The sequence below is a fragment of the Psammomys obesus genome, unplaced genomic scaffold (genome assembly GCF_907164565.1).
Source record: "Psammomys obesus unplaced genomic scaffold, mPsaObe1.curated_primary_1811, whole genome shotgun sequence".
In the NCBI taxonomy this organism is placed as follows: Eukaryota; Metazoa; Chordata; class Mammalia; order Rodentia; family Muridae; genus Psammomys; species Psammomys obesus.
Genome location: NW_026590062.1, coordinates 3613046 through 3633528, shown reverse-complemented (window position 1 = coordinate 3633528; position 20483 = coordinate 3613046). Strand labels below are relative to the sequence as shown.

General features: G+C 50.4%; 1 protein-coding gene across 3 annotated transcripts in view; it reads right to left on the bottom strand.

Annotated features, from left to right (window-relative positions):
• Acacb (acetyl-CoA carboxylase beta) overlaps positions 1–18257 on the bottom strand; it is a 101597-nt gene extending 83340 nt beyond the window's left edge. For 2 of the 3 annotated variants that reach the window (XM_055606029.1, XM_055606031.1), the window contains exons 1-2: positions 11814–11848; positions 467–1128 (exon numbers count right to left, since the gene is read on the bottom strand). In XM_055606029.1, coding sequence (XP_055462004.1) covers positions 467–1119 — 653 coding nt within the window. In that variant the 5' untranslated portion in view covers positions 1120–1128; positions 11814–11848. Of the gene's footprint in view, positions 1–466; positions 1129–11813; positions 11849–18121 lie in introns of those variants that run through there. The other variant, XM_055606028.1, reaches the window with a different exon arrangement.
• Between the last annotated feature and the right edge of the window lie 2226 nt (positions 18258–20483).

Sequence of the window (20483 nt, the reverse complement as noted above, 5' to 3'; positions counted from 1 at the left end):
ACACACACACACACACACACACACACACACACACACACACACACACAAACATTAAAAAAGAAAAAGAAGTCACCAACTGGAACCCTGGAGTAGTCACACCTGTAGTAACTCTCCCTGCACGCTCCCATGACCCCCTGGGGTTCTTTAACTGGTAACTAGTCATCCACAAGACCATCTTCCCCAGCTGGGCTGAGAGCTCTAGAAAGCCACTTTCCTGGCATGGGGCACTGTGCGCCCAGCAGGTGCACAATCAGTGATTCTGAAAGGGGGGAACAGAAAGCAAGGCAGCCAGGCTTTGCCGTCTGCCTGTCAGCATGTTAGACATGTTCATGCTCAACATGCTCCTCAAGTGTTAGAAGACCGGAAGGAGGAGCTGAGGAAGGGTGGAAATCCCAATGCACATCAAGGACACAAATCCCACTCTAAGTTCTCTCCCAACTCCCAATGTGAAGAGAAGGTCCATTACCTCATAGTGGGGGCATGGGACTCGGGATCACTTGTGTTCAGCACAGCCTCCAGGGACAGGGTGCCCAGGCTAGCCCTGCTGCCCTTCCGGGAAGAGTCCTTGACGGAGCCAGCGCTAGGGTCCTCATCAGAGGAGTTGTCATCGAAGGAGCCCAGAATAAAGTTGGTCATCAGCTGCCTCTTGATGTGTGCCTGCTTCTTGTCCTCTCTGGAGGGCGACGTCGCTCGCTGGCCCGGAGGCCTGGCTGGGAAGGACAAACCATTGGCCTCTAGAACCTCTGAGCCTGGGGCCGCTGTCCAGTTGTTCTGGAGTTCTGGGGAGGGCCAGGTGTCATTGGAAGACAGTGGATTCCTCGGAGGCTTCTGGTGTGAGGGTGGCAGGGAATTCCTCCGCTGACTGGCATCCCCGGGACCTCCACAGGAGGCCAGCTCCTCCTGGCCAGGCATCTCTGACAGAGCGCTGCAGTTGCCATGTTTTTGCAGTAGCCCCTCAGACCTGCCGGACACTGGAAAGGACTCCTCGCTTGGAAGGAGACTCGCTTTTACCTTACTGTTTGTGATTGGCTTAGAGTCGGCCATCTTCCCCCAGATTTTAAACCAGGAAAAAGTCAGGTAGGAGAAAAACAGGCACGTTAGAAAGAGAAGCAAGACCATTCAGGCAACCTGTCAAGAGAAGAGAGAGATCTCATGGTTACGATCCGTGGATTTCTCTCCTAACTCAGCAAGTGGGGCAAAGGTGTGATGGGACTCTTCTAATCCCAGCTCTTACTGTGCCCTGGAGTCCAGCACATGGCGCTAACCTCCTAGCTGTGGGCCTACGCCATGGTTTGAACGTGTCCTCCCAAAGTTCGTGTGTGATCCCCAGGGAAACAGTGCCAGGAAGCTATCAGAAGAAACATGGCGGTCAGGGAAGTCCTGCTGTCACAGGGCTGGGTCTCCTGCTCTCTTGCCCATCTGTTTCCACCGTGGTGAGGCACAACAAGGTGCTCAGAAAACACGGGCTTCCCCGCCTCAAACCAGGAGTGAAAGATGGATTCTTGGGGCTGGAGAAATGCTTCAGCAGTTAAGAGCACAGGCCGTTCTTGCAGAGGACCTGGATTCCTCTCCCAGCACCCTCAGGGCAGCTCACAGTTTCAGGGGATTCTTTGCTCTCCTCTGACCTCAGAATGCACCAGGCACACATGTGGTACACACATACATGCAGGCAAGACGCTCATACACATAAAATGAAAGTAAATAAGTCAGGGGAAAGACATCAGGCCTCAACCCTACCCCCAAAACACTGCAGGCAAGTAAGGATGCTGAGAGAAGGAGCAACAGTCTTCCTGAAAGAACATACCAACTAGGTATCAAATACCAAGTGGTCAGCCCCGAAAACACACACAAGTGACGTTAGGTAGACCGAGGAGGTTGTACTTATGTATTTAGGCGTATGTATGTATGTTTGTATATATGCATGTGCATGCAACAGCAACTAATAAAAAAGAGGCCATGAACTGGAAAGACATCAAAAAGGGATCTATGGAAAGGTTTGGAGGAAGGAGAGAGAACAAAAAATGATAAAATTATAGTCTTAACAAATAAAAGAAACACAAAATAAAAACAAATCTTTTTAAGGCGAAGTTAAATAAAAAACTCTTTTTAAAAGACATATCTGTTCTTTATAAATTACAGTCTCAAATGTTGTATGATTGCACACCAACACTGCCGGGAGCCAAAGCTATTTACTGAAGCCAAAGCCAAAGCTATTTAGCGGAGACAAAGCTATTTACTAAAACCAAAGCCAAATTATGAGCAAATGTCATTTAATGGAGACCTAAAGCCAATTAGTGAAAGAGTTATCTAAGACCCTAAGTCATGGATGATAGATTTGTGAGGACATCAGTCTGTTAGTCTTAGAGCATCCGTGAGATATCTTAAAAAAACATCCTTACGGTATCTTGCAGGTGTAATGTTCAAGCCATGAAAGCACTCTTGCTATCTCCTCTAGCAGTAAATTAGCCTTCCCCCTTTCCTGCCTTCTCCCTATATAAGTTGGGTAAAAATATCTAATAAAGGAGGCTTTGATCAGACAAACAGACTTGGCCTCCTTCTTCGCGTCTCTGTCCCATACCATTCTTTTCACCCCCTTTTAGGACCCGTTGAACTCCCGCTGGATGGGACACAACATATGTATGCTGTGTAAATGACTTGAATGCTATGTAAATGATTTGTATGTTATGTAAATGACTTTAGCTATATTGTTAGCCCCCTGCACCCACAAGCTTCTCTGCAGTTTCAGCTAACCATGCTAAAAACATTTGGTAGAAATTGGATCTGCATTGCACACTGACTTCTCGGTCATGGTTTTCTAAACGATACAGTCTAATGGCTCTCTACACAGCTTGCACACCACATGAGGGGCTATAAACCACCCAGAGAAGAGCATGCGTGGACTGTGTGTCCACATCAGGCAGGCACACTATTGTATGGAGGGATTTTGGTATCTGTGGAGGGTCCTGGGATCACCTGCAGGGTCAGGGTGCTATAAACCACACCGGAAGGTAGGTATTGCTGCTGTGATAGCTTCCTTTTCCTCCTCATAGTGTCACTGCTGTCCTCACACCCTGGAGGAGGGACTGGACCCTGACCTAGGTGTTCACAACTAGAATGGACACTTAAAAAGATTTGGGGGTGGTGGTGGAGAGATGGCTTCTAAAGGTCCTGAGTTCAATTCCCAGCAACCACATGGTGGCTCATTAACCATCTATAATGAGATTTGGTGCCCTCTTCTGGCATGCAGGAACACATGCAGGCAGAACACTGTATTGGGAAGAAAAAAAAAAAAAAAAGAAACAGCCAGCTGTGGTGGCACACACCTTTAATCCCAGCAGGGGCAGAGACAAGCCGATGGCTGTGAGTTCAAAGCCAGCCAGGTCTAAAAAAGTGAGAAACCATGTCTTGAGAAAAAAAACCAAAATAGGTAAGTAGGTAGATAGACGGATAGATAGGTAGATAGATAGATAGATAGATAGATAGATAGATAGATAGATAGATAGATAAAACAAAATCCCTTGGGCTTTAGGGTACAGTCCATATGCCGGCTGAGCAAGTGTGTGTGGGGTGAGTGAATTCGGATCATCCATAGCTCTTCCTCTCACAGCTCTGCCCTCTGATGAGCAGATAATTCTTGTCTGAAGGAAATAGCCTAGAAAATATGGGATTTATGGCCCGGAAGATGACTCAGCAAGTAAACACCCTAAGTATGCCTGAAGATCTGTGTTCAGTGCCTGGGACCTCTGTGAAGGGCTGGATGTGTGGATCCCAGCGCTCCTACCATGAGTGAGACAGAAGGCAGACAGGAGAGCCACTCAGAAACACGTAGGTGCAACAGCCCAGGGGAAGAAATAAGAGAGACGCCGCCTCAAAAAACAACAGGAAGATGCGAAGAACCAACCCCCGGGAAAGTTGTCCTCTGACCTCCATGAACATACCTTGCACACATATGAGTACACACATGTACACACAGATGATTAAATCTTTTAAAAACGGTGACCTGAACATGTTTCAACATCTTTGAAGCAAAGCATGCTGCTGAGGTTGTAGCTGAGAGGCAGGGTGCTTGCCTGGCACAGGCAAGGCCTTGGGATAACCCAAGCACATGCAAAGCCAATGAAGCTGTGCTGTCGTGGTTCTGTCAGAAACACTACCAAGTCAGGACACACGGCTCAGGCAGATCCCTGTAGTATCTAACTGGCATCTTCTTTGGTTCCTTCGTGATTTCAACACGATGTTCTTTAGGGAAAGGGGAAGAGTTGTCAGTTTTCCTGGAGATGTTGGAGCCATGTAAAGCTCTCATGACCACTTGGCAGCCGGCTCCCTAAACCGCTGGCAAGGCTCTGGTTCTGGGTAAGCCATAGATTCAGGTTTTATTTTCCTTTAAGGTCATCAAGTTTCTTTTTAAAGAAAAGCAAGTCAAGGGTGACTCAACGTCAGTGACATGTCACAATTAGTGGCACAAAACAGAGACCACATGGTCATCTCATGGTCATTTTTTGGCGCCCCCCCAAAAAAATTATAATTTCTAACAGCTTTTCCTGATTAAAAAAAAAAAACAAAACAAAAAAACCAGGGAACCAGGAACAGCAGAACGCCTCAAGATAACAATGATGTGTGCCTCCTCCCCCCATGACCAGAGCCAAAACTGGGAGAGCCACCGGAACAGGGGTTCTAGCCAGAGCAAGCGCCTGCACGAAGAGGAGAAGGGAAAACCAGGCTGTCCGCAGAAGGTATGGCCCTACACAGACAGTCCCAAAGATCCAGGAGTTGGGGGATGACAGACAGAGAGAAACTGAGAACTACTAGAGGCAATAAGTTTAATTTGTAGGACCAAAACAATCCTCCTCCTCGAATCCATCAGGTTCCTACACATGAGCAACGAGCCAGCTGAAATTCAATCGGCAATGACATAAATAAAAGTGGAGTCAAGGAAGTTGGGAGGTGTGTATACCCAGCACTAGAAACATCACAAGCATACCACGCTGACGCCGCGCTCCCAGGTTGGAAAACCCACCGCTGCTGAGCTAGCCATGCCACCCAAAGTGGCACAAAGACTGATGCAAAATGATGAGCAGTTCCGATAGGCAAAACAATGTTTGAAAGGAAAAAGGGCTGAGGGTGAGGCTCCGTGGGCACTGTGCCTGACACGCACAGGGCCCCGGGCTCAGTCCCTACCACTGCGTAAACTCCTGGATGGTGGCACAAGTCTAGAATCGCAGCGTGTGGAAGGCAGAGGAAGAAGGGTCAGAAGCTCAGGGCCATCACAGGCTACATGGATGGAGATTCTGATGGCAGCTTGGGCTATACGAAACCCTGTCTCAAACGCTCTTTTTCTCAAGTCAGAATCAATTCCCAGTTTCCGAACTTCCTGCAGGGCCAGGGAGACAGCCCCGTGGAAGGGCTTGCGTGGCACGCACGAGACCCCAGGTTTGATCCCCACTTCCAAACAACACAAGTACCGGGGAGACAGCGCATGGTGGTGTTCGTGCGAGGGGGCGGGCACGGCAGTGAGATTCAGACAGAGGCCACGTCCGAGACGAGGCGACAGCGAAGACTCAGCCCTGCTCGTTGTGCCGGAACGATTTGTTCCTCACGACGCAGACGATGAGGCTGGACCTCCGCCTCACGTGGCATCGCAATGGACTCAAAGCGGGGCAAAGGCCTTGCTCCGGGAAGTCTAGGAAACCCACACCCCTCCACGGTGAGGGTCTGGTAATGGATTCTTGGGTACGGCTCGAAAGACAGGAGCAACAGTTAGAGACCGATAAACTTGGCTACATCGAATGTTTTAAGGTCTGGGCTGGCGAGACAGCTCAGTGAGTTCCGTTCCCTAAACCCACATGGTGGACGGAGAGGGCAGACATCTGCTGACGTCGTCTGACCTCCATGTGCACACTCTCAAATGGCATGTGTGTAGTGCATGTGGCGACGTGTGCCTAGGTGCACGCTCACTCATGTACACACGTATGTGGAAGCCGGAGGTTGGCATTGCATGAGGTCTCCAAGCAGGCTAGCAAACCCAGAGCTTGCTGATTGGCTGCCTAGAGAACCCAGAGCTTGCTGATTGGCTGCTTAGAGAACCCAGAGCTTGCTGATTGGCTGCCTAGAGAACCCAGAGCTTGCTGATTGGCTGCCTAGAGAACCCAGAGCTTGCTGATTGGCTGTCTAGCCAACCGGCTTGATACTCAAATTCCATCTGCGCTTCCAACTGCTGGAGTTAAGGCAGGAGCCATGGCAACCAAGCTTGTTTATGTGGGTGCTGACAAATATTTCACTCACTGTGCCATCTTCCCTGCCGCAAGGACTGTGAATTTCAGACCAGTCTAAACTATACAGTGAGACCCTGTCCCAAAAAAACTTAAAAGATAAAACAAAATAAACCCCCAAACCTTGTAAAAAAAAAAAAAAAAAAAAAAAAATCACTGCTTCATTGGAAAAATGGAAAGATAATCCTCAAAATCAGAAAAGCATTTGCAAAGCATATTCTGATGAGGATGAGTGTCTAGAATATATAAAGAGCTCCTACAACTCAACAACAACAAAATATACTGCAACTGAAAGTGGGACTTGAGACATTTCCCAAAGGAGACATACAAATGGCCAATGAGCACATCAAAGATACTGGATCTAGTGCTTGGAGAGCTGGCTCAGCAGTTAAGAGCTTTTTCTCTCAGTGTTCTATGATTGTGAGCAGGCACCACGAAAATGGCAACTTATAAAAGAAAGCATTAGCCAGGTGATGGTGACTCAGCACTGAGAGGCAGAGACAGGCTGCTCTCTGTGAGTTCAAGGTCAGACTGGTCTACAAAGTATGTCTAGGACAGTCAGGGCTACACACTAAAACCCTGTCTCAAAAACAAATGCATTTAAGTGAAGGCCTGCCTACAGTTTCAGAGGGGTTGGTCCATCATGGCAGGAAGCATGGCAGCAGCAAGGTGGGCATGGCACTGGAGCAGTAGCTGAGAGCTTTTGGACACCAAGAGAGAGCTAGACTGGGCGTGGATGGGCTTTTGAACCCCCAAAGTCCACCTGCAGTGACACACCTCCTCCAAGAAGCCCATATTTTCTAATCCTACTGGGAATCAAATAGTCAAATATGAGTCTATGGGCGCCATGCCTGTTCAAATCTCCATACCATTCTTGCAAGGAACCCGAGTTCAGGTCCCAGCATCCATCTCAGGAAAATCACAACTGCCTGAAACTCCTGCTCCAGAAGATCCACTGCCCCCTTCTGGCCATCATAATCTCTGCACACACACACACACTCGCACACACTCGCACACACTCGCACACACCAAACATAACCACAGCAGGTGCTAGAGAGGTTCAGAGGTTAAATCTGGTGGTTCTTCCCAGCACGAACATGGCTGCTCACACCATCTGTAACTCCAATCCCAGCGGACCCAACACCCTTTTCTGGCCTGTGAAAGCACCAGGCACTCACATGGTGTGTAAACACACATGCAGACAAAGTACCCACACGCTTTTAAAAAGTAATAAAAAGAAATAATTTAAAAGCGAAACAACAATGGCACGTACAGTAGGATGGTCATAACGGAGACAGAGAGATAGGGACAGAAAGACAAGGAACACACAGGAGCTCATACGATAGTTTTGATGGGTGCTCCCTGCACGTCCAGTGTGGTGCTCCTCAGAATATGTGGAAGCTTTAGGAGGCAGGGCCCAGGGGGAGTCATTGGGTCCCCAGGGCATGGCCTCAAAAGCCAGCACTTTCCTGGCTGAGATGAGCCTTGTGGGCCTTCGCATGCTCACGTGGTCTGGCCACGGTGCTCTGCCTTGTCGGGGGGCCTACCGTGGGCCGGGAATGTGGCCCAGTGACAGAGCAGGAGGCCCTATGCTATATCCCTACCCTAAAATGGCAGAAAAATATTAATGGCCCAAGCGGAGGGGACACTTGATGCTGAACTGGAACCTCCGATACGTCAAGGCAAAACAAACCTTTTCTTTTCTCACCGACCTCAGTTAGTTCTTTATAGCAATGGAAAGCTAACAGGGGGCAAAACAAAAACCAAAAAGGCAAGCGTGGGTGAGAGTGCGCTGCCCGCTGCTGCTGGGAATTTAACACGAAGCCGGTGCTGAGGAAGGCAGTGTGGAGCGGGTCTTCAGAAGGACTCAGTGTGCAAGGAATGAGGCACACGCAGAGGCAGGCGGAGCTCTGTTAGCGCGAGGCCGGCCTGGTCCGGGGCAGCTAGGATGGCATGAGAGACCCCATAGAACAGGACAGAAACAAAAAGAGAACATGCTGCTAGGCGCTAGGCTTGGAGGTGCAAGCCCACCTCCAGTCAGGGAGAGGTAGAGGCAAGAGGATGAGGGGTTCAAGGTCATTCTCAGCCACAGTGAGCTGGAGGCTAGCCAACTAGGGACTCTTGTCTCAAATACATAAATAAGTGGGTAAGCCCCCCCATCACAGGAAGAACTAGATCCAGGCTTCTTCCTGATGCTGAGCTCACCTCCACCCCAGCCCCCGGGGGTCCGAATCGAGGTGCCATCGACATCTGGGGCTAGGGAATCCTGAATGGGGCGTTTCGCACAGGCCTGCCCTGGGCCTTACAGTGCACAGCCCTGCTCTGCCCAACAGGTGACATTAGTTTGTGTTCCCTCAGTTGTGAAAACCAAAAAAAAAGTCTCCAGGGCCAACCAAGACGGCTCCACAGCTAAGCACAACTGCTACCAAGCCTGAGGTGACCTGAGTTCGATCCCCAGGGCCCACATGGTAGAAGGAGAGACCCCATTCCCACAAGTTGTCCTCTGACCTCCACACAAGTGCTGTGATAGGCACACGCCTACGTATATGAGTACATAAGGCCATAGATGTTCATTTTGGATTTTCAAAATGTCTCCAGAAATGAAGCCGAGTGGCCCGAGGGTCAAAAACTGCCCCGGGGTGAGCACCAGTCTCTCTAATGCCTATGCCACGCCCCATCTGACTCCCTCTTGTTTCTGGGTGCTGACTGGGAGAATTATGAGGCCAAACTTATTCCCTGTGTGTGTGTTTGTTCGAGCCAGTGTCTCTCTCTATAGCCCTGGCTGTCTTGGAACTCACTCTGTAGACCAGGCTGGCCTTGAACGCACAGAGCTCCGCCTGCGTCTGCCTCCAGAGTGCACCACCATGCCTGGCTGGAGCTTAACTCTTAACATTATCTCTCTTGCCCTTGGCGAATTGCCACAAAAGGATAATAAGACATCGACAAGAAAGGTCACCATCCTCAAACCGCTGCCACACAAGCCCCCAGGAAAATGGAGTCTCCTGAGTTCATTGACAGAGAGCACTGCCAGAAGCTTGCAGAAGCGACCCTGCCATCCTCAGAGGTCTAACAGGCTCGTTGGGCAGGAGGGTGCGACAGGGGTCAAGGACCCTTCCAGCCGCCACTCCCATCTCCACACCCTGCTGGCTGCACACTTAGCGCCTTCACAGTCCTGTAGCCATGTTCTCTCCCGGCTCAGGCCACCTTAACTATGGCTGATAGGCACAGACTCCGCCATGGTGACTGGGGGAGTGCATGCGGGGAAGTGGGGGGCGGGAGGCAGGATGGGAGATGTCTCCATCTTCCCTCACAGCAAGATGGCCCATAGGGACAATCGCTTTTGGATCCTTGTGCCTGGCTTGGAACTAAACATATAGTAGGTTGTTTAGTTAGCAATTCATTCATTGATAGTAGCAATGAATGAATGAATGAATGAATGAATGAATGAATGAATGAACGAACGAACGAACCCAGGCACAAACTGAGCACCAAGCAATGGCATGAACCAAGCTGGACTTTTGCCTTTTGGAGGTCCAGATTCCGCACTTGGGAGCCAAGGGGAATGAACCAATGTCACCACCACAGCTTTGCAGGTTAGCCAGACACAGACCCTGACGTGGGGAAGGCCACTGTCTGGCAGGTTCCACATGTGTACATATGAAATGGTGTAAAGTTAGAAATGAAAAACGTGTGAAAGTATTTAAATTATTGCCAAGAAAGAACAGGATAGAAATAGAAACACCAGGACGAAATGGACCTTACGTGACGTAACGACGCACTTTGTGCCAATTCCCGATGGGAAGCCGGGGAGACGGTGTTATGCAAACTCCATGGAACCTGCTCTGGAAATGGCAGCTGCCTGGGAGAACAGATGATGGTCTGGGACTATGGCTATGCTGTGCCCCCAAAGGGTCATGTGCTAGGATCTTGTCCCCAGCCGGGATGGTGTTGGTGAGTGCCGGGACCTTTAAGGTGTGTAGCCAGTGCAAACTAAACCTATGGAGACAGCCCGCTGCAGAGGGGACTAGTGCTGGTCTCCAGGCGACTTAGGAGCCAGGCTCCTGGGTCCCTCTGGCCTCCTATCTCACCATATTCATGTGTTCCCATCTGGATGCCATCTTCCATGCTATGATGTCACTGGAAGGCCCTTACCAGAGCAAAACAGAAACCAAGACCATTCTCTTCAGAACTCTGAGTTAAAGAATTTTTTTTTTTTTTACAAAGTATCCAGCATCAGGTACTTTGTTACAGCAGAAGGAAAACTAACACAGATGGGCAGGAGTTGAGTTGAGAGGGGGGCTGACTGCATCAGTAGAAGGGCACACACAAAGATGGCTGGCGACTAGGGCATGGGGGGCCAAGCCGATACACTCAAACCTGGAGCAACCAGGCGTTCCTGGGCCTGCCCTCCCCTCATTCCACACTATAAATCCTATTCTGATTAAAAGCACTGATCCTAATCCCAAGCTTTGCCAGGGTACCCACATGGAAACCTTCAGGGTCTTTTCCTTATTTCTTTAGAGAGAGGGTCTCCCACTGTAGACCAGGCTGGCCTCGAACTCACAAAGATCCACCTGCCTCTGTCTCCCAAATGCTGGGGTTAAGGTGTGCAGCTGTGCAACACCAAACCCCCTTTCTTTCCTTTCTTTCTTTCTTTCTTTCTTTCTTTCTTTCTTTCTTTCTTTCTTTCTTTCCTTCCTTCCTTCCTTCCTTCCTTCCTTCCTTCCTTCCTTTCTCTTTCTTTCTCTCTCTCTTTCTCCCTCCCTCCCTCTTTCCTTCCTTTCTTTTTTTTTTTTTTAAATCATACCTTAGGAGGCTGAGGTCACCAGGGCAGTTTTCCAAGTGAGTGCAAGCGGGGAAGTGTTTGAGAAAGCTGCCAACAACCCACGCTGGGCCTGTTTCCCCCTCCAAAAAACGCAGGATCACCTGCTTGCTTCTGTGACATCTCTGCACACACCTAATTCACACACACATGTGCCTGCCGAGGGCCTTCAAGGCCCCTCGCCCCATCCCTCGGACCCCAGAGCAGCATTACTGCATCAGCCTGTCCTTACCTGACTTCCTACGGCTCAGAGCTCAGTCACTCAGCGCAGCTCAGACCCTGACCCCCAACCTGGATGCTAGTCAAAGTCCTTTTTATTTAGTGTCTTTCCTTTCCTTTCCCCCACGCTATACTCAAACCCGGGACCTTGCACGTGTAAGGGGAATGGTCGGTGACTAAACCACACCCCCTCAGGCTTATTTTTATTTCTTGCAATTCAAGCCCAAGCAACAACTGTCTGCTGCCTGAGCCATGGAGCCTTCCCGTGACCAATGCAGGAAGCTGCTGGGCTCCAGCAAGTGCTGGCCAGTGGCCAACAGTGCATCTGGTGGAGCTCAGGCTTGCATTCGCCACCACCACCAAAAAAGATAACAAATACCTTCACCCTGTCTAGGCAAGGTTTTGGAGGGTCAGGGAAGCACATCCGTGACCTGCAGTCCCCATCTCTACTTGGACTTTCTCCTCCCACCCAGTTTCACTCCTGAGCGTTTGGGGCCACTTACCAGCACTGGGGACGTGGCCACCAGTTCCATTCTCATGCAAGTCTCCCGAGTGCCCACAGGGTGACTAAGAGAACCCGGCCTACGGAGTGTCACCTTTCAGCGGGAGGCTGTGGTGTGCTGTATCAGGCCACAGGGGAGGGGCTTGGCCGGGGCTCCACGGCACAGGGGAGTTGGAATGCCCTGCAGCACACCCTTAACCTGCCACCACAGTCCCAGCCCTGGCTCAGTCCTCACCTGGCTCTCGCCACGATCTGGGTTTTGCCAGCACAGAGGGCCATCTCCCCCTGGCTTGCTACACTGCCGTACTTAAGCCTACTTCACACTCACGCAATCATTCTCCTTGCCTAAGTCCGATTCTCTGGAGTCCGTTTGAAATGTTCCCACAGCCTGGACGGGTGGCCTCCAGTGGGCATGAATACAGGATGCCGCCTGTGTCCTCAGCCCTCGGGCACCTGCCTGGAGGGGAGGGTAAGGGGCGGCATGTTCCTGGGATGGGCCACACTGGGCGCTGTGGAAAAAGAGGTGACAGTATCCAAACAGAGAATGGCCAAGGACTCCCCAGCTGCCAGGAGAGTGGCACAAAAGGGTACAAAATGCTGCCCCTGGGAATGGCTGCACCGCGCCCCTGACTGTGGGTCAAGGTTCTCACGGGCCAGGGTATTTCTGCAAAGCCACTCCCACTTGCAGCCTGATGCCAGGCGATGTTGTGTCCAGTGTGCTTCACACTGGAGTAAAAAGAAGCCCAGTGTCACACGTGGGCCACGTGGCATCTGCACACAGAGAGCCTGGTGCTCAGCATGACTGGAGGACATTTGGGACAGCAGCTCCCTGGGCAAATTCTGGCCTCATTCTGAACCAGCGTCCCTCATCCAGCAAAGGGGACAATCCCCACAAAGCCTGGTTAGTCGCTTTCACCGTCGGCCTCAGTGGCTCTCCCGAACAGAGTGAGGCGGAGCGCTCTGGCTGTGAGCACACACTTGGTGGAAGGACAGAAACACTGTCACAAGCTGTTGGTGCAATGGCACACTCAAACCAGCCTATGCACACACAAACTAGCTAAAAAAGATGAAACACCTTGTCTCAAAAGGAGGTCGCAAAGGCTGTGCCGTTGGTTTCCTATAGCTGTGGCTTGCCTTTAAATCCGCACTGTCTAAGGGGCCGAAAGGTGAAGAAACAGCAACAGATACCCACACTGATTTTGGGCTCTCCTGCAAAGGCTTTTGGGGAGACAGGGGATGTTGTGTCCAAATAAAGAAAAGGCTTTTTTTTTTTTTCTTTTTTTTTTAATAGGGCTTTATTATGGAGCCCTGGCTAGCCTGGAACTTGATAAGTAGACCAGGCTAGTTTTGAACTCACAGACATCTGCCTGTCTTTGCCTCTGGGGTCAAAACCATGGACTACCACATGTGGCCTTTCTTTCTTTCTTTCTTTCTTTCTTTCTTTCTTTCTTTCTTTCCTTCTTTCTTTCTTTCCCTTCCTTTTGGGAGACAGTCTGGCAATGTAGCCAGGCTGGCTTTGAATTAACAGTAGTTTTCCTGCCTCAGCCTCCAAAGTACATCTGCCTTCATACCTAGCTCAAAAAGTATTTTAAAAATATTTTGTTTTTTAATTATGTGTGTATGTGCCTATGAGTTTAAGGACATGAGTGTCCCCAGAAGGGGAGCTGAAGCTCCAGGCAGCTGTTAAATGTGGGTGCTGAGAAGCAAAGTCCTTTACCATAGCAGCACCTGCTGAGCTGTCTCTCCAGCCCCTGGAAATAATAATTATTATTGTTAATTATTATTGTTTTGGTTTTCCAAGACAGGGTTTCTCTATGCAGCTTTGGCCATCCTGAACTTGCTTTGTAGACCAGGCTGGCGTTGAATTCAAAGAGATTCGTCTGCCTCTGCCTCCCCAAGTGCTGGGATTACAGGCGTGTGCCACCGTGCCTGGCTGGAAAGTATTCTTCTGCCGCTTTAAAGACGAGACTCTGATGACCAAAGACAGGGAGTGGCATGCCTGTAGCCACACAGCCTGGAGGCACACGGATGATAGGATAGGTAGAGGGAGCAGGCTGTGGGTCCTGGTTATTCCACAGGCTGGAAAGAAGTTGAGCGTGGAGGTTCAGGCACGCTTTTCCAGCACTCCACTGGCTCCAGCAGGGAGATTACAGCATGTCTGAAGCTAGCCTGAGCTTCAGGGTGGGGTCTTGTCCAGGCCTCAAAAGAAAAACCACCAACGGAAAGAGCAGCAGCCAGGGGACAAGGCCCCATGAGAGTCAGCCGGTCCCAGAATTACCACATGCCAGAGGCCGAGGCCTTCAGAGCACAAAGAAAATGAGCAGGTGCACGGCTGGTGCTATGCCCATTGGGCACCGGGCACTGGGTATATGCAGTGTTAGAGGTATTGGGACATCAGAGACGAAAACACAACTGAGAAAAGGCCTGTGCATCTTAGACATAGAAGGCTCGGGTGATTGCGTATCACAAGGCACTCTGGGAGTGCTGACTCAGAAAGGCATGACCGCAGTGCCCAGCACACAATTAATGCCAGGTGAGCCCATCTGAATTCCATCCAAGCTGGAAGCCTACCCTTTGAGAGTTAACATGTGCATGAGCCTTAACCTCCCCATGTGCAAAACAGGGACAATGACAGCAGCAGCCTCATCAGCCTGCCAGGGGATGGAGCTCAACTGCTAAGCCTGGCATGAGTGACCACGTGGCTGCCATGACAGTTGTACTTCTCCCATTCAGTGTTCCTCAAGGTAGTGCTGGTGCCCCTGGGAAACCTCACGGTTTGCTTTAGCTGGGAGCAGCTGGTGGGTGTAAGCATCTCTTCTACCAAGTGTGTAGAAGAGGTGGCGTCTCTCCCATCTGGCTGAGGCTTCCCGTAGGCTGGTCCTAGGGCAGGACTATTGCAATATCTAGCCTGTGTGCAGTAAAGAAACTCGCAGAAGTTAGGCTGAGAAGACCAAGGGCTTCCCACACAGTCTCAGAGATGGTGACGGGAACTGAGCTCCACAGTGAGTGGCCTCCCGAAGAAGGAATAGCCCATTTCCCAGCTCCCCTTTCCAGACACAAAACCAAGGGCCTTTCTAGATCCAATCCCTGGGGTCAGGGCTCCGCACCACTGCCTTCCGGGCAGATCCTCAGCTCTGATTATCTGTTTGCACATTTGTACTGCTGCTTCCCAGTGCTGACATGGCTTCTGTGAGGGTGACAACGGGGCTCAGAAGAGCTGGGAGGCTGTGTAGGTCAAGGGCATTGAGAGCAGTTCCGAAGGCCGGTTCAGCTTGGCAAGGTCAGGGATGTGGAAATTCCAGGTGTTAGTACGTATGAAACATGACCCAAGCCCCAGAACTCTAGATGGAACCCCTCTTCCTCATCATGTGGGGGCAGGGTGGCATGAGAAAGCAGGCTCTGTGTCAAACCCCAAAAACCAGGGCTGACGAAATGGTTCAGCAGATAAAGGCACATACTGCCAAGGCTGGCACACACACACACACACACACACACACACACACACACACTGTGGCATGTGTGCCTCCCCAATATTGTTTAATGAAAAAATAATAATAATTTGAAGAGCAAAAGCCAGCTGGGCATCCTGGTGCAAGTATACACCCAGTACTTGGATATAAAGGCAGGAAGATCAGTAGCCCAGCTACAAGCCTGACTGCAGCCTCGGCCACACCAGCCTGCCTAAAATAACCAAACTGAACCAAACCAAACATGCCAAGAACCCTACAGACAACCCATTGAGTTGCTGTTCCTGGAGGCTCTGGGTTCAGGTACTCTTAAATTAAATTGCTATGTGATGCTGAGTCCTCACCAAGCTCCTGAGTCTTGGTTTTCTCCTGCGCGGGAGGAAGGTAGATGGCAGGAGAGCTGGCTGTGCTAACTGGGCTCACCAGTGTCCGGGGAACCATGCTGTGCACATTACCCAAGGTCAAGCTCAAGCTGCTGTGGTGAGCCCTGAGCCATTGCACAAGCCCATGGCCCATTATGCAGAGAAGCCAAAAATATCTAGTAAGAAAGCCCCAGACACCTGGGTGTGGTGGTGGTCCCAAGCACTCCAGAGGCTGAAGCAGGAGGATGACAAGTTAGAGGCCAGCCTGGGTTACACGGTGAGGCCCTGTCTCAAAACCAAGCTGCCCCCCCCCCCATTATGATTCTAAGTACTTTCCTCACTGAAATGAACCAGCAGCCTTGAAGAAAAGGCTGGGGCAGAAGTGTATATGTTAAGCTGCTGGTCTAATAATGTTAATTACTGGCCCTGAAGATCTGGTTATTACCGGATGGATACACCCATCCTTATCTGTGTAAACCTGCCTAAGACATGATTGGTTGATTAAACAGACTATACCTGGGCAGGGCAGAATGGGGTAGGCATGGCTAGGGTTCCTGGGCTTTTGAGGAGAATCATGGGAACCAGACGGAGAGGAAGAGAGGAGGACACCATGATGGGTTAGCCTGGAGAAGAAATCTCATGGGCCTGAAGGAAGGACTCCAATGATGGCATGTAAAGGCCCACATGAAGAATCTAAGCAGGTACCATGGGATTATGGATGGGGGGGTAGACCAGATGAGGAGGATTAAGGTGGATGGCATTGGATGGGGGCTGGGAGATGGATGGGGAGGATACTGAGCCAGTGTAAGGAAAATATCTGCCTAGCCCAAAGTAAATAAGGCAATTATAAATCTAACCGGTGTCTGTGTCTTATTATTTGTGATAGCGGGTTAAATAATACTGCTGTGATAATCTTAGGGTGAATAATAATAAATAACATATAGCCCAAAACCTTTTTTAAAATCACTACAACAGTAAGGTACTACATCTTGTCCTGTGTAAAACCAGGGACACTCCCAGGACTTTCCATGGGAAAAGTACCAAGAGGAGCAAAAGAACAGTGACAGCAGTGGGTCAAACCCTATCACGCATCTTCTCAGAGATCAGGAAGTCACAGTGTCACTCAAAACGCAAAAGCGCCAATGATTCCCCATGACTCGCCACTCTGAAAAGACTTTCACAGAAAAGTATTGTGTGTGAGAGACACACAGCATGTATGTACGTGACATGGATGAGGAGGTCGGGGCGGCTTTCACGAGTCCTTTCCCTCCTCCCACTGTGGCTTCAGGGCATCAGCGTTAGGTTGTCAGGCTTGCATGGCTCACCCCAGGTGGGAGACATGTGGGCTACTGTCCTGTGTGTATGTGAGAGGTATTCTCCACTGACAAAATGAGCCAATTCAAGCCAAATTAAAGTATAGACCAGCAGGCTTATTGGGGGCAGCTCTTAGGTGGGTTCACTGGTCCCAAGGAATGAGGCCAGGGAAGTCACCATGCATATGGGGAGACAGAAAAGTGGGGAGGGAAAGCATTTGTGCAGAGGAGAGGGAGAGAGAGGGAGAGAGGGGGAAGGAGAGAGGGAGAGTGGGAGAGAGTGTGTCTGGGTTATATAGTGAAGAGCCTCTAGGAAAGAGGAAGCCCAGATACTGGACTGGAAAGTTCAGGTAGGGACTGGAGGATGCTGGGAAAACCTGAAGGCCAGGTCTGCTTTGGTAATAGGCACTTCAGCTGCTTGTCCTGGGTCTGAATCCCAGCAATTTGGATCTCCCAGACAGATGGGTAAGCTCTGTGAGACCAGACAAGGCTTAAAACCTGGGCAATCTTCTTCACTGTAACACTCCCAGCTGACTTCCTCTGCCCACCAAGATACTTGAAATACAGCTTTGAAAACAACTCCTCAGGTACTCAGGGTACACAGAGGCTTGGCGATGACACTGAGCGTGACTAAGGGTATCACCGGCACCTTCTCTCTTTCTTTAAACAGCTACGGAAACTCTGAGCTCCACCCTCTTGACACCTGTTGCTTGTGGACATGGGATGAGGCCCAGAAATATCCCCTCCCTCAGCCCCCAGGAAAGAACAGGCTACAGTGTTAGAGTAAAATACACATGTTCTTCTAACGTCTGTCAGCTGCAAGACTTACACAGGCCTGCTGGAAACTAGCTGCTTTCTCCCCTAGTCTGGCCAAACTGTAAATATGGTTCCCTTGATTGGTTTCTGCTTTCCAGGGTATCATCAGGTCATGAACCTGCATGTCCATAGCAATGTGCCCAGGAAGTAGCAGAGCTGGGTCGGAGATAGAAGCACAATAGCACAGCCTAAAAGTCAGTCTAATTCTATTCTGTTTTCTCTGTCTAGAAGCCAAGCACATGCCCACGGCTCTCAGCCACACCCATGTCTCCCAGGATCCTGCAGAGAAACAAGGAAAAAATATGGTGACACTGTTCAGAGGTTCCTGAGATCCTGTGAGATGATCCTCACCTCTGCCAAGTCCCATGGTGGCTGTTCCCTGAAGCACCTCGGAGTGTCCCACAAGGAGAAGGCCCTGAAGGCTCTGTGCTCCCCAGGGCCAATGTGGCTTCCAGACTGGTCCACGGCCTGGTCCGCCTTGCTCACGTACTGCCCCACCCTGATGGGAGGGTAAAAATTTGATCTACGACCTTCATCAGAAAGAGGCAGGCCTTCCTGTCAGGTGACAGACAGCAGCTCCTGAGACTCGACACTCCTGAGTCCTGAAGTTTACAGAGAGCAGCTCTTGACTATCCTTCAACACTGCTCTTATTTGCACATCGTTTTTACAAGATTGAGTGAGGGTCACAAGGCAGCTTAGCAGGTAAGAAAGGTACCTGCTGCCAAGCCTGATGAGCCGGTTGGGCTCCACATGGTGTGGAGTCAACTGACCTTCACCTGTTCCACTCCTGTGCAAACGTAAATGTAAAAAAAACCTCAAGAAAGAAAAAAAAAGATGGACTGCCTCCAACCTTGGGCAAACTAAAGGTTTCCTAGGGAATGGCTGTTCCCATGGACTGCATATAGGCATGGGGTGGCTAAGAGGCCACGGAGGACAGGAGAGGGGTGGACCTGGCTGGGACCTTTACCATCCTGACACCGGCATGAGCCATCGTGGATATTCTCTGCAGCTTGTGGCAGAAATAACACCTGTTGCTTCTGCCGCCCCCAGAATCTCCAGGCCATGTTTTTGAGCACCCTGCTCACACCTACCCCACAGTAATCCATCCCTCAGCGTCCCAGTGCTCAGCCTGCACTCTGGGACAGGAGCCCTGGATTCCCAGAATGAAGGTGCACGGCCCAGCAGGTGGGAGTTCCAGGAGCCCCCGACCCCAAAGGTAATATACTGCAGCCAGTGCGGAGACAGACTTAGGGCTCTGCTGAAGACTGGGAAAAGCCAGTTCTGTTTGTTTTTAAAAGGGAGAAAGGCCTCCATGAGTTCAAGGCCAGCCTGGATGTCTCTTTAAGGTCCAGAACATGTTGGATAAATAAACACTAACCAAAGACACAACAAAAGATAATTCTGAGTTCTAGGAATTACCCTGTCCAGGACAAGCTGAGATGGCCACCCATCTATCTGTAAGTCCATTTAAAAAATAATAATAGTTATAGCAATAACATGGGAAAGAGGCGTGTACTACACGGGAGCACAGAATCAAAGACTGGTTTTTATAACAAACTGCTCAGCGGCTCCCTGTGTCCCCTAAAACTCTCAAGTGGTTGCTTTTGTCCAGGGCTGACATGACACTTACACATGCACACACACATTTCCCCTCCCCCACACCATCCCACAGGGACTGGTTCTGAGGCCCATGACCCCCAGGAGCGGTGGGCTCACTTACTGCGTTAACTTTTTGGCCCTGCTTTCCCCATAGCTTCCCAGCTGTATGTTCAGGGTGACATTTTCAAGCTCCTTGTTGGCTGCCGGCAGCTCACCGCTGTGTCTGTAAATGTCACTTTTAGATTAACCAGCCCCTGCTGTTTAAAAATATCCCCCAGAGCATTTAACCTTCAAGGCACTGAGTGGCAGCAGTGACCCAGGCGGGGAGGAAAAAGATCCTACAAGCAGGACACTGGTGCCCTGGGAGCCGCTCCTCAACCGCACAGCTCCCTTCATTTCAAAATTCCTAGAGACTTAAACAAGAGCCGTCTAAAGCCCAAGGTGTCATAAGCGAGACGGGGGGGGGGTCATTTTGGCCTGTGACAGGTTGCTGGTCATTAGATAAACAAGTCCGTAGTGAGGGTTGGAGGGAAGGTCCTCCAGAGATGGCCTGGCGCCCCTCCCAACAAGGAGACGCTCTGGAATCACGCCCCTGTTCGTGGACTATTTCTAATATCTTGGGACTTGGGGATTAAAATACAAGGCTGCCTTGTTCAGGATTGGCTGGCTCTGGATAGGGCCGGGTAGAGCAGGGGAAGCCAGCCGGGGCTGCAGTTACAGGGTGTCCTGAGACATGTGGGCCAAAGATCACCTCCAGGTCCCAACCCCAGCTGGCAGCAGGCGGGGAAGCAGAGACCACACGCCAGCACCATGCTCAGAGGAGAGAGCGAGCGTGCTAGCAGAGTGGTTCAATTTCTGGAACCACCGCTTTGCGCAAAGCCAGTGAGGAGCACGGAGTCCCTACAGGGAGCTTCTAGACGGCTGCTGCGGGACCTGCTACCCTGCCTGCGCTGCTTCACTTGTGGGCTTATTTTCCAGTAAGGAAAAAAGTCAACGAACATTAGGTTTCCTGGTGGGTTTTTTAATTATTTTATTCACTTTGTATCCCTTTTCTGGTGTTTTGTCTCCAGTGGATTTGAGAGTAAGAAGTGAATGTCACGCTGTTACTCATGT